Source organism: Microcebus murinus, chromosome 18 (assembly GCF_040939455.1).
Source record: "Microcebus murinus isolate Inina chromosome 18, M.murinus_Inina_mat1.0, whole genome shotgun sequence".
NCBI lineage: Eukaryota > Metazoa > Chordata > Mammalia > Primates > Cheirogaleidae > Microcebus > Microcebus murinus.
The window spans coordinates 15,413,486-15,427,412 of record NC_134121.1 but is presented as its reverse complement, the minus strand read 5'-3'; the positions used below and the strand labels follow the sequence as shown (position 1 = coordinate 15,427,412).

General features: G+C 35.1%; 1 protein-coding gene across 1 annotated transcript in view; it reads right to left on the bottom strand.

Moving 5' to 3' along the window:
• RABEP1 (rabaptin, RAB GTPase binding effector protein 1) overlaps nt 1–13,927 on the bottom strand; it is a 103,812-nt gene that overhangs the window by 38,907 nt on the left and 50,978 nt on the right. The window contains exons 3-4 of the mRNA XM_012779350.2: nt 4,090–4,293; nt 2,144–2,304 (exon numbers count right to left, since the gene is read on the bottom strand). Of these exons, the coding sequence (XP_012634804.2) occupies nt 2,144–2,304; nt 4,090–4,293 (365 nt within the window). The remainder of the gene's footprint in view (nt 1–2,143; nt 2,305–4,089; nt 4,294–13,927) is intronic.

The window sequence follows — 13,927 nt, the reverse complement described above, 5'->3', positions numbered from 1 at the left end:
ACTATTGAACCAGTGAAAAACTAAATTTTCATTTTTCATAGATATATATACACACACACACACACATATACACAAACACACAAGAGAAACAAAGGTAGACTCAAAAAGTTGATTTTGTCTGAGGTACTAGGAGTTAGTCAGGGAAAAAAAGTTGGATTTTTCTCCTACTGAAAATGAAAATTAACGTAATTTACTGAATTTAAATGATTTTCAACTTATCCTAAAATGTTCAGGATAAGGAAAATATTATACAGGCTAGGTGTGGCGGTACCTGTAATCCCAGCACTTTAGAGGCCAAGGTAGGAGGATTGCTTGGGGCCAGGGGCTAGAGATCAGCCTGGGCAACACAGCAAGACCCCATCTTCAAAAAAAAAATTTTTTTTAACTTAGCCAGTGTACTGCTATACCTGTATAGTCCCAGCTACTTAGGAAGCTGAGGGGGAAGGATCACTTGAGCCCATGAGTTTGGGGCTGCAGTGAGCTATGCCTGGGCCACTGCACTCCAGCCTGGGTAACAGAGTGAGACCTTGTCTCTTAAAAAAATTTCAAAATCATAAATGCCCAAATGTGAGGTGGAGTTTCCTCAGAAAAACACATCTTTCAGAAAATAAGGATTCAGGTTCACTTTGTTTTCAGGTCCTTATAAAGCTGTTATTTTATTTTGAACAAAGTATTGCTTAGAAAAGAAAAGTTAGGTTAAAATATCTTTAGTCAAGGCTAGTCTGGAATGCTTATAAAGGTCACTTGATAAAAACCAGCAGAAAAAAACAGAAGGAAGAAAGCAAAGAATTTACCACAGATTGAGTTATTTATTAATGTAAAGATAACTTCACAATTTCAATTACTGGATGTCACTGTAAATAAAGCTCTTAAAGGGCACTTTAAAAATGACAGAAAGGTCATCAAAACTAAGGAAAATCTGAGAAACTGTCCCAGCCAAGAGGGAAGGATAAGGAGACATGACTAAATTCAATGTGGTATCCTGGATTGGATCCTGGAACATAAAGAAAGGACATTAGAGGTAAAAACTAATGTACTCTGAATACAAAAATGGACTTTAGTTAATAATAATGAATCCATACTGGTTTATTAACTGTGATAAACATACCCTAGTAATGTAAGATATTAATAACAGGAGAAACTGGGCATGGAGTATTGGGGAACTCTATGCTATCTTTGCAATTTTTCTGTTACTCAAAAACTATTCTAAAAAGCAAAATTTAATTTAAAAATTAAAATTTTAAGAATGTTAAGAAGGGGAAGACTGTACAAATCATGAAAATATATATATATATATATATATATTTAAAGAATGGACCAAGGATTAGGAACCAAAGACAATGATAAATCCAACTGAAAAATCAATTTCTAAAGATTACATTATATAATATGTAATTTTAAATACCTGTCTGTATATAAATAGCATAAACGTTCATACAATCAAACTGCTTAAAAACCTTTTTAAATTTTCTCCCTAATAGAATGTCCCACTTTATGTGTCTAGCTGCCCTATGTCAAGGCATTATATGATATATGTGGTACACTTACCACATGGGAACCAAAGGATATGGAGAAAGAAGGAAAATTAACATCTGTTCTAAAACTTTGGTTTAGACATAATCATCGAGCAACAACATTCATTCAACAAATATTTACTGAGCACTTACCTGCAAGACACTATTCTAGGCATGTAGAATACACAAAAGACTCCTGCCCTCATGGAGCTTACATTCTAGCAAGGAGGAAAGGGCAGTATACAATAAACACAATAAATAGGTGAACTCTGTGTACTATAAGGAAATACGTGCTATGGAAAGAGAAAACCCAGAGCAGGATGAGGGAGATCAGTACAGTAGTGGTAGGTGGGGGAACGAGGAGGGCAGGCTGCACTGTTAAATAGGGTGGGTGGTCAGGATAGGCCTCATGAGGTGGAGACATTTCAGCAAAGATTTGAAGAGGGAGAGAGAGTGAGCCATAGATGTATCTGGAAGAAGCGCATGACATTATTTAGAACTATAGTTAAGTCTGTGCCCAAATAATTTCTCTAACAGAAAACACAAAAGTACTTCTATTACCACCACAATATTAAAGCACTTTGCATTTGGATTCAAATATTTCTACATATGAACACATTCCTTCATACCTTTTTCATTTCATTTTCTAAATTTTCCTCCTCTTGACCTTCCGACAGCCTTCTTCTTAAATCAGCTATTTCCCTCTCTGCAGATTCTCTATACTGTGCCCACTGTGTCCGCTCCTGCTCCAACCTAAGGTGGAACTGGTGTTCATAGTCACGAACTGTTTCTACAAAACATCACCACACATTTCACATCTAAGCATTATAAAAAAAATTTTCTGGCACACTAAAAATTTTAAAGTTATATAAAAAGCTTATACCTAATTTTTGGAAAATGTTTAATTCACTAAAAAAAAGAAACAAAACTAACATTTCTAGTTCATAACATGTAGAAATAAGGGATTTAAGTCATAAACTCTAATCTTCACAATAAACCTATGCCATGTTTTATGAATCAGGAAACCTTATGAAAGGTTAAATAGTCTGGCCAGTGTTTCACAACCAGAAAGAAGGAGAGGTAGAACTCAAACTCAAGGCCAAATCCAAAATCTATGTTCTAAGACACTACACTATGGCTCCCAAAACAAAGAGAACATGTCACCCCAATTCAACTACCTAAAAGTGTGAGAAAAGAGATCTATTTCTAGAGTATTTTATTATAACCCAATATTCTAAATTGAGACAAATTCTATAAAGTCTTTATAAAAGAGCTCTATCTTTAATCTTAAAACATTATGTAACTGACACTGCTGGTTGCCCATTAATTCCATTCTTTCTTCCTTACTAATAAGACTCCAATTTTGTTTAGGAAGTCAATGTGCCCTTAAAAAAAATTTTTTTTCCCACTTTCCCTGGTAGCTATGGGTGATCACATACTTGGTCAACAAAGTGTGAGGAGAATATATGCTGGAGATTTCTAGAAATTTTTTTCTTTTCTGATGCAGACTGGAGAAGGAGCAGCTATTTATAAAAATTAGGCAAATGAGACATTGAAAACCATATATGCTAAGGTTGAAGGAACAGAAGGACTAAAGGTGCTGGCACTGCCAACATCATGGAACCATTGTCACCAGCCCTAGATTACCTACCTCTGGACTTCGTGTTCTGTGAGCAAATGAAGCCCTATCTGGGTAAGCTGCTATAGCCAGGTTTATTACACGAGGCCCAGAGTAATCCCTAGGTGATAGCTATATACTCACATATAGGGCTAGCCTTTACCTGCCTTTTTACAATGAACACTAAAGCAAAAAAGTACAAATGCAAACACAGAGTGAAATAAAGTCATCACTATTTCATATTTAGAATATTAACTAAAATAATTCCAGGAACCCAAAGATTCAGGGGGCAACTTCATTTCATCCTCATCATCACCTCAGAAATGTGGAGAGCGATTAGCACTAGTGCCAAAAGGAGACAGAGATGAAACTAGTTTTCCTCCTTTAGACCAAGGGTCACAAGCTGGTAGCCCATAAAGCCTATTCTAGCCCATAGGCCATTCTACCCCATACACTGCAGTGAAGATTTCACATACAAAGTTTTCTTAAAAATCTAAACAATACCACAACACTACACTGGAAGGGCAATAATGAGCTGGAGCTAATCAGTAAATAGCCACTTTACCCGCTGGATGGCTCCCTCCAGCCCAGCACGTTCCCTGTGCCTAACAGCTTTATTCGTTGACATTACTAGGCTGACTCCTATCACAAATCCACTTTTAAGCCCTACTTTAAACCTTAGGATGAACTTATAGTTCCTCATTTAATGTACTATCACTAGAACACTCTTACTATCACTCCCCACTATTGAATTTGTTAAAGATACAGATGATATACTCATATACCCATCTAGAATATCATTGACTTTCCTTTTATCTGATAGTACATCTTGATGATAATAATACATAAAGCCACAAATCCAACTCAGGATGTATTTTAAGATCCTCTGAAAATATTCTCCATCACCAGAATCAGATATCTTAGAAAATCATAAAACTGATCTTTCTTTGTCTTTACCTTTCATAACAGCCTGAAGTGAAGCAACTTCTTCTCTCCATTGTCTTTTCACTTCATCTATAGCTTCTTGCTTGGTATTCTCAGACACTGTGGCAATAGCCTTAATATTCTCCATCTCTGCTTGGGCTTCCCATAGCTGTGTCCGAAGGTGTCCCAAATCATCTTGTGCAGCTTGTAGCACTGCATTTTGCCTCTTCAGATCCTCTGGGAAAAAAGTAAAAGATTTGTCATGAATGAGGGGTTCACTTTTATCAAGCTGATATGCTAATAAAGGAACCAGACATTAAAGTTTTAAATGTTAACATACAAAATGACACCCTTTTAATAGAGGTGAGACTTAAGGTATGCTGAGCATCACAAATCAATTACTATTACCTAACAATACAGTGGTTAATGTCGTGCGTGGTATTAGAGCTAAATCTAGGCTCTTCTACCCATTGGCTAAAATGACCTTGGTCAAGTTATTTAATCTCTCTAGCCTAAATCTCCATATCTGCACAATGGGTATTTAAAACATCCACCTCACAGGGTTGCTGTAATGGTAATTTATTGGAAATGCTATTTAGTACAGTAGCTCTCACAAATTAAACATACAAGAAATGCTTCATAAAAGAAAAAAGAAAGCCAGAGCTCAGGGCAGTTACAAGATCCAGGTTCTCTTAAGTTAGGATTAATTTCTCCTTAACATCTCTTACATACTAAATTTACATGATGTGCCTGCTACGTGATTTAAGTTTGGACAAACTGATTTCCAAAAAAGAGGAATCTATCATCAATATATAGGGGTGTGCCTTTTTCTGATATACTCACCAACAGTCACTATTTGCCATCTTTTTGAAATTGTGTCACCTTCACAGGTAGAAAATAGTCATTATTGTAATTTATATTTCCTCATTGATAAAGAGTACATTTATTAACACAATTATTAGTGACCAGTATTTCCTGTTTGGTGATATCCCTGACATTTCTTTCTAATGAATTGTTCTCCTGATTTGAAAAAGCATTTTGTAGATTCTAGATATTAAATATGACTTCTCTTACAAAACTTTCCCAGTCTCTGCTTTTTGTCTCAATTTTTAAAATATTTTTGGCATTTAAAAGTTGTGTGATATTTATGAAGAAAACTGTTCACCTTGGCTGGGCAGAGCACTTTTGGAAGTCAAGGAAGGCAGAAGGATTGCTTGAGGCCAGGAGGTTCTAGACTAGCCTGAGAAACACAGTGAGACCCTGTTTCCTCAAAAAATAAAATTTACGGGTCGTGGTACCACATGCCTACAGTCCCAGCTCCTTGGGAGGCTGAGGCAGGAAGATTGCTTGAGCCCAGGAGTTTGAAGTGGCAGTGAACTACGATGATGCCACTGCACTTTAGCCCAGGCAACAGAGGGAGATCCTGTCTTAAACAAATAACAAAAAAAGTTAATCTTTGCAAACTCATCAATTTCCTTTACAGAGCACAATAACTAAACCAAACTGGCCATGAAAAGTAACTGACTGAAGATCTAACTCTACTGCTAACCAGCTGTATGACTTCAAGGGAATCACAAAACCCTCAAGCCTCAGTTTCCTCACAAGGATACTGGCAACTATTTTTTGAATTTTTGGCATATATATCTAACTACTTATAAAAATCAAATAGATAATATCAATTAAAGAGCTTTTAGGCCATGCGCAGTGGCTCACACCTGTAATCCTAGCACTCTAGGAGGCTGAGGCAGGCAGATTGTTTGAGCTCAGGAGTTCAAGACCAGCCTGGGCAAGAGCGAGACCCCGTCTCTACTAAAAAAAAAGAAAGAAATTAGCTGGACAACTAAAAATATACAGGAAAAAAAAAATTAGCTGGACATGGTGGCTCATTCCTGCAGTCCTAGCTATTCAGGAGGCTGAGGCAGTAGGATTGCTCAAGCCCAGGAGATGGAGGTTGTTGTGAGCTAGGCTGACACCACAACACTCTAGCCCAGACAACACAGTGAGACTCTGTCTCAACAAAAAAGAACTTTTAAAAGTGGTGAAGACATTCATTGTTATCAAACAATCACAGGAATTAATGATTTGGTAGTATAAGTCACAAGGAGAAACACCCAGTCATGCTAATTTTAAGTAAGGTCATTTCGGAAATCTTTACTCTCTCAATATCAGTTTCCTACAACCATTGATGTATTTTGAAATGCAAGCCAGGGATAGTTATAAAAACATTAATTATAGAAAGTAATTATCTGAAGTATTTTAAAGATGAATACCTAGAAAGTCAGGGTAGGCATGTGACTAGAATTAACCCAGAAACTGAATATAAATATGTGAAAAGTAAAGTATGTATGTGAAAACAGTATATGGTGAGTGTTAAACTTTCATAAACTGTAAAAATAAAACAGAGGGTTACTTTTGGGGCACTTTATTCATTTCTGGGAACTACAATTTTATCAAGGCTCAATTTATGTACTTAACACCTCCTCATGACAATTATCCTTGGTACTTTTGATTTACTGCCGATAACCCAGAGCTATTTACTACCATGTTGTCATTATAAATAGAAAATTATAAACCAATACCAAATATAAGTATCAATTGTTGGCACTTAAAAGTGGCATAGAGCCTGGTGGAAGACTTAAGATTGACATATATATGAATTATGAATATACTGCATATTTTATATGTGAATTTAATTTCTGCATATATATAAAACCCAGGAGAAAAAGAGAAGTTTAAAAAAGTTAGACTGTATAGTAGTAAAGTCCAAGCCTTAAAAACAAAAACTCACTATACAACATACACATGTAACAGAATTCAACATGTATACCCCCTGAATTTATTAAAATTTAAGAAAAAAATAAAGTTAGAAAAACTTAATTTTTTAGAGCAAAGCATTTCAAGCATTACATTTACCAACAGAAGTTATTTATTTATTCCTGTTACTTCTATATATGTAAATATAAAAGTTTTCAAACATACTCAAAACTTGACAGTATGATATAAAAATCCTTCATATACCTTTCACCAAGATTCCAGAGTTATTCAAGATTTTGCTACATTTATTTCAACTATCCTTTTTCTTTGCTGCAGTATTTTAAAGCACCAGAAATATTACATCATCTAACACACTACACATGCATCTCTAAAGGTAGGAATATTTTCTTATATAAACACAGTCCCACTGACACACAGACAAAATTAACATTTGACTGATATTTAATACCTAATCTCTGGTAAAATTTCAAAAAAACTCTTTCTGAACATTTGAATTAGTATCGAAACAAGATTCAGACAACTCACTTGGTTATTACTAAACACTTTATAAACTATTTAAAGCATAGAAACAACTATAAAAAATTAACAGATACCTATTACCTATCACTTAGATTCATCAATTTTTAATATTTTGCTATATCTCCTTCAATTTCATTTTAACGTTAGGAAGTAAAACATCACAAATACCCTATCTTCCTCAGAAGTAACAACTATCAGAAGTTTAGCTTTATCATTATGGTGCATATTTTTCACATTTACTCTGTGACGCAGGTTTTAAAATCTTATGTTTTCATGACATAAAATTACCCCTCAAGATTGTTGATTTTTCATATACATAACTACCCCACTTTCTTAACCTGAATGAATACCACAGTATCAATATATCATTTATTATGTTGACAGGTGCTCAGGTATGAAGGTGAAATCTAGTTTTTCTATGTAGACGTTGTCACTGTTCTATGTCTATTATCCCACACTTTTCCCATTTTGATAATACTATCTTTATTATCTATCAAATTTCCACATTTCTGAAGGACTGATTCTGGGAACTTTATTCTATTATCTATTTGTCTATTCTCATGCCAACACTATCTATACTGTCTAAATTAACATAGTATTATTTATACTACCTTGTCTACTCTTGTGTATGTTTAAAATATTAATATTACAGAATAAAAAGTTTAACAAAATATCATTGTAATTTTGAATAAGGTAGGGAAACTTGCCCTAGTAGATATCAAAAGTTATTATGTACCCACCAGCCAGCTTCAGCAACCATACACCCCTGGCAAATCTTCCCCATCCATGTGTATGCACTCCACATATATTATTTTGAGATAAGTCTCAGACATAGACACATGCACTGCCTAATGATGTTTCAGTCAACAACAGATAGTACATACAACAGTGGTCCCAATAAGATTAGAATGAAACTGAAAAATTTCTATCACCTAGTCAAATCTAGCTGCTGTAATGTCACAGTGCAACACGCTGTCTTTTCTATGTTAAGATACACAAATTACCAATGTATTACAACTGCCCACAGTATTCAATACAGTAACATGCTGTACAGGTTTGGAGCCTAGAAGCAATACGTTACGCCATATAGCCTACTACACATCTATGTTTGTGTCAGTAAACTCCAAGATGTCCACACAAGCACAAAATCATCTAGCAAAGCATTTCTTAAGAATGTATCCCAATCATTAAGTGATGCATGACTATGTTTTTATTAATAAACTTTATTTTTTGAGCAGTTTTAGGTTCACAACAAAATTTAGCAGAAAGTACAAAGATTCTCCATATATCCTATGCCCCTATACACCCACAAACTCCCCTAGTACAGACATCCTGCACCACAGTGGTACACCGGTTACAAGTGATGAACCTACACTGTCACATTATCACCCCCTGTCCATAATTAACACCAGGGTTCATTCTTGGTGTTGTACATTCTATGAGTTTTGACAAATGTATAATGACATGTTTCCACCACTATAGGTAGTATCAAACAGAATAGTTTCACCATCCTAAAAATCCTCTTTGCTCTGTATATTCATCCCTCTCTTCCTCCTACCCCTGGCAACCACTGACATTTTTACTATCTTCATAGTTTTATCTTTTCCAGAATGTCTTACACTTGGAATAAAATAGTATGGGGCCTTTTCAAATTGCCCTTTCACTTAGTAATATACATTTAAAGATCCTCCATGTCTGTTAATGGTTTGATAGCTCATTTCTTTATAACACAGAATATTCTACTGTCTGGATATACTACAGTTTATTTATCCATCCACCTACTAAAGGACATCTTGGTTGCTTCCAAATTGTGACAATTAATGAATAAAGCTGCTATAAACATCTTTGTGCAGGTTTTTGTGTGGACATAGGTTTTCAAGTCATTTAAGCACATGTTATACCAAGAAACATGACTGCTAAATCAAATGCTAAGAGTATGTTTAGCCTGTAAGAAACTGCCAGACTATCAAAGAGGCTATTTATCATTTTGCATTCTCATTAGCAACAAATGAGTGTTCCTGTTGTTCCACATCCTCACCAGCATTTGCTGTTTTTAACATTTTGGATTTAGGGCATTCTAATAGGTGTGTAGTGGTATCTCATTTTAATTTCCAATTCCCTAAGGACTTATGATACTGATCATCTTTTTTTTTTTTTTTTTTTTGAGACAGAGTCTCACTGTGTTGCCCTGGCTACACTGCCGTGGCGTCAGCCTAGCTCACAGCAACCTCAAACTCCTGGGCTCAAGCGATCCTTCTGCCTCAGCCTCCCGAGTGGCTGAGACTAGAGGCATGCACCACCATGCCCGGCTAATTTTTTCTATATATATTTTTAGTTGGCCAATGAATTTCTATTTTTAGTAGCAACGGGGCCTCGCTCTTGCTCAGGCTGGTTTCGAACTCTTGACCTTGAGTAATCTGCCCACCTCTGCCTCCCAGAGTGCTAGGATTACAGGTGTGAGCCATGGACTAAACATCTTTTCATATGCTTACTTGCCATCTGCATATATTCTTTGCTGAGGTGTCTGCCCAGGTCTTTTTCTAATTAGCAGATTGTTTATTTTATTGTGCAGAAGCTTTTTACTTGATATAATCCCATTTGTCTGCTGCCTTGGTTGCCTTTACTTTTGAGATCTTACACAAAAAAATCTTTGCCTAGACAAATGTCCTGGAGCATTTCCCCCATCTTTTCTTCTAGTAGTTTCACAGTTTCAGATCTTAGGTTTAAGTCTTTAATCTACTTTTTATTTTTGTGTATGGTGAGAGATAGGGGTCTAGTGTCACTCTTCTACATAGTTACCCAGTTTTCCCAGCATCATTTAGTAAAGAGACTCTCCTTTCCGCATTGTGTTCTTGGCACCTTTGTTGAAGATGAGTAACTGTATCCACACATTTATCCTGTAAATATCCTGTGTGGATTTATATCTGGATTCTTTATTCTGTTCCATTGGTCTATCTGTTCTTATGCCAGTACTGTGCCAATTTGGTTACTATACCTTTGTAGTATATTTTGATGTCAGGTAGTGTGATGCTCTAGCTTTGTAATTTTTGCTCAGGATTCCTTTGATTATTTCTGGTGTGTATATAAATACATGTGTGTGCATGCACGTGTGTGTATGTGTGTGTGTGTACAGATATATCCAAATCTCAGAATTTTTTTTTCTATTTCTGTGAAGAATGACAATGGCACTTTTTTTAATAGAAATTCATTTTGACACAGTCCTGGAGGCTGGAAGTCCAAGATCAAGGTATAGGCAGGGTTGGCTTTTTTTTTCTGAGATCTCTCTCTTTGGCTTGTCAATGGCTGTCTTCTCCTTGTGTCTTCATGTTGCCTCTTCTCTATATGTGTCTGTGTTTAAATTTCCTCTTCTTATAAGAACCTGTCATATTAGATTAGGGACCACTCTAATGACTTTAACTTAATGACCTCTGCATAGACCCTGTCTCCCAATACAGTCACATTTTGAAGTACTAGGGGTTAGAACTTCAGTATATGAATTTGGGTGGGAGACACAGGTTAGCCCGTAACAGCCCACTTCCAAATAACTTGTAGAGCAGAACATGACTTGGTCAGGTCTCAGTTTTTCTGACTGCACATTTAGGGCGATTCTATGCACATAGCTCAAGGTAGTGGACTCTTGCTTAAGCCCCACTGACATTTATTTAATACCTTCTTTAAAAAACTAACTTTTAAAAACGTATTTATTTATTTAAACATAGTGGTTGGAGCACAAGCTTTGGAATAAATAGTTTCTGCCACACACTGGCCTGTGACCTTGGCAAGTTACTTGACTCATCAAGGGCCTCAGTTTATTCATATGGAAAATGGTGATGGTATTTTCTAAAGCTTGACACAAGGTTAGCAGGAGTGGCACTGTCTCACAATGCGACATTAAAGGAGACAAGAAAATGTTGAGGGAGTGTTCAGGAAAAATTTCAGTACAAATTCAGTATCTTCTGTTGAAGAAGAAAGACGACTATATCACAAGACTTATTAAAATAAAAAAAGTTTTGCATGATATGCTCAAGTTATTTGGGAAGGTCATTTATGTGGAGGACCTCATTTCATGACAAAATCAAATAAATGGACATTCCATTCTGGGTGAATTTAGAGTGTTCCAAGAACTACCCTTTGTTGTCAATACAGAAAGGATTACTGTCATTAGGAAAGTAAAGAAATGGATTTTTTCTGAGCTCTAGGATTGAAAAAGACTTACTTGGAAATGCAATAGTTTATGATTTTCAGAAAGTGTAATGTTTCTACTGTGTATGTTATTTAAGAAGATTTAATGAATTATGGAAAATACATAATATCAAATTATGTTTGACTTAATTTGTGATGTTTATAATATCTTCATGACTTTTAGAGCAAGTTTATAAAAGGGAAATACTAGAAATATAAAAAAGTTTCTCAAAATTTTAGTATTATGCATAGCTTTCAGTAATTCACTATTTATAATATGCTTAACATGATTTTTATGTCTTTTTCTGTTTAAAAATTAGATACTTAGGCAAGTATAAGAACACAAAATAATTTTCAGTATTTTCCTTGTTTCCTTTCATGAATTCATATTGTTTTTTTTTTTTTACTTGTGTTTTCCTGGTGTCACAGGGAAAGCTTTATTTACTCATTAACCATTAAGTATGATTTTTTTTCGCTTTTTTTGGTACACTGAGGTCATTCTATTTTTAGCTTGCAATAAATATTATTTTTAACCAGTATGTGTTACCAAATGCTTTTATTACTACCTGTATAGAAATGATTACATGTATTTTTCATATATAAATCAACCTTGCATCTCTTATTTGCATCTCTGAAATAAATCCAAATTATTCATAATATATTATTCTTTATACATTTTGCTGGATTTTATTAGAATTTTTGTATGTATGTTCTTGAGCATTAAAGTCTTGAAATTTTCTTTTTTTTTTTAATTCAGGATATTATGAGGGTACAAACATTTTGGTTACATGAAATATATTTGCCTCGCTCAAGCCAGCGCCACAAATGTGTCCTTCCTCCATACGACAATGGCATTTTGATAGGGATTGCACAGAATCTATAAATTGCTTTGGACAGCATTATCATTTTAACAACATAAATTTTTTTATGACCCCCTCCCCACAACAATATTAATTCTTCTAATCCATAAGCATGGAATATCATTCTTGTTTTTCTGTCTTCAATTTCTTTCATCAGTGTTTTATAATTCACTTTGTATGAATCTTCCACTTCTTTTGTTAAATTGATTCCTATGTATTTTTATATTCTTTGTAGCTTTTGTAAATGGGATTGCTTTTATAATTTCTCCTTCAGAATGTTTACTGCTGGCATATACAAATTCTACTGATTTTTCTATGAAGATTTTGTATCCTGTAATTTTGCTGAATTTGTTTATCAGTTCTAATAGCTTTTTGGTAGAATCTTTTTTAGGTTTTCCTAGGTACAAGATCATGTCATCTGCTAACAAGGCCAATTTGCCTTCTTCCTTTTCAATTTGGGTACCCTTCCTTTCTTTCTCTTGTGTAACTGCTCTGACCAGGATTTCCAAGTATTATATTGAATAAAAATGGTGAAAGTGGGCATTCTAGTCTTCTTCCAGAACTTAGAGGAAAGCCCTTTAATTTCTCTCCATTCTCTAAGATGTTAAATGTAGGTTTGGCATATATGGCCTTCATTATGTTCAGGCATGTTCCTTCCATATGCAGTTTATTGAGGGTTTTTTATCATAAAAGAATGTTGAAGGTTTTGGGGCAAATGCTTATTTGGTATCAAAATAATCATATGGTTTTTGTGCTTGGTTCTGTAGATAAGATGTATCATGTTTATTCATTTGTGTATGTTGAACCATCCTTCCATTTCTGGGATAAACCTCACTTGATAATGGTCACTGGCCTTTTTAATGTGTTTTTTAAATTTGATTTGCTAGTGTTTTGTTGAGAATTTTTGAATCTATGTTTATCAGGGATATTGGCTTACAGTTTTATTGAAAGATTTTAAATTATGCCTTCATTCTCATTCATTATTGGTTTATTGAGGTTTTCTACCTCTTCATGGTTACATCTTGGTAGGTTGTATGTGTCTAAGAATTTATCAATTTCTTCTAGGTTTTCCTTTTATTTCTTCTTTTTTTTTTAAGAGACAGGGTCTCACTATGTTGCCCAGGCTGATCTTGAACACCTGTTCTCAAGTGATCCTCTCACCTCAGCTAAGTAGCCAGGATTACAGGCAAGTGCCACTGTGCCCAGCTCTTTTAGATCTTCCAATTTGTTGATGTACAGTTGTTCATAATAGTACCTAATGATTCTTTTATTTCTGTGGTCTCAGTTGTAATGTCTCTTTTTTGTTTCTGAAGTTATTTATTTGGGTCTTTTCTCTCTTTTTTTTGGAGACAGAGTCTCGCTTGTTGCCCAGGCTAGAGTAAGTGCCGTGGCATCAGCCTAGCTCACAGCAACCTCAAACTCCTGGGCTCAAGCAATCCTTCTGCCTCAGCCTCCCGAGTAGCTGGGACTACAGGCATGCGCCACCATGCCCGGCTAATTTTTATATATATATATATTAGTTGGCCAATTAATTT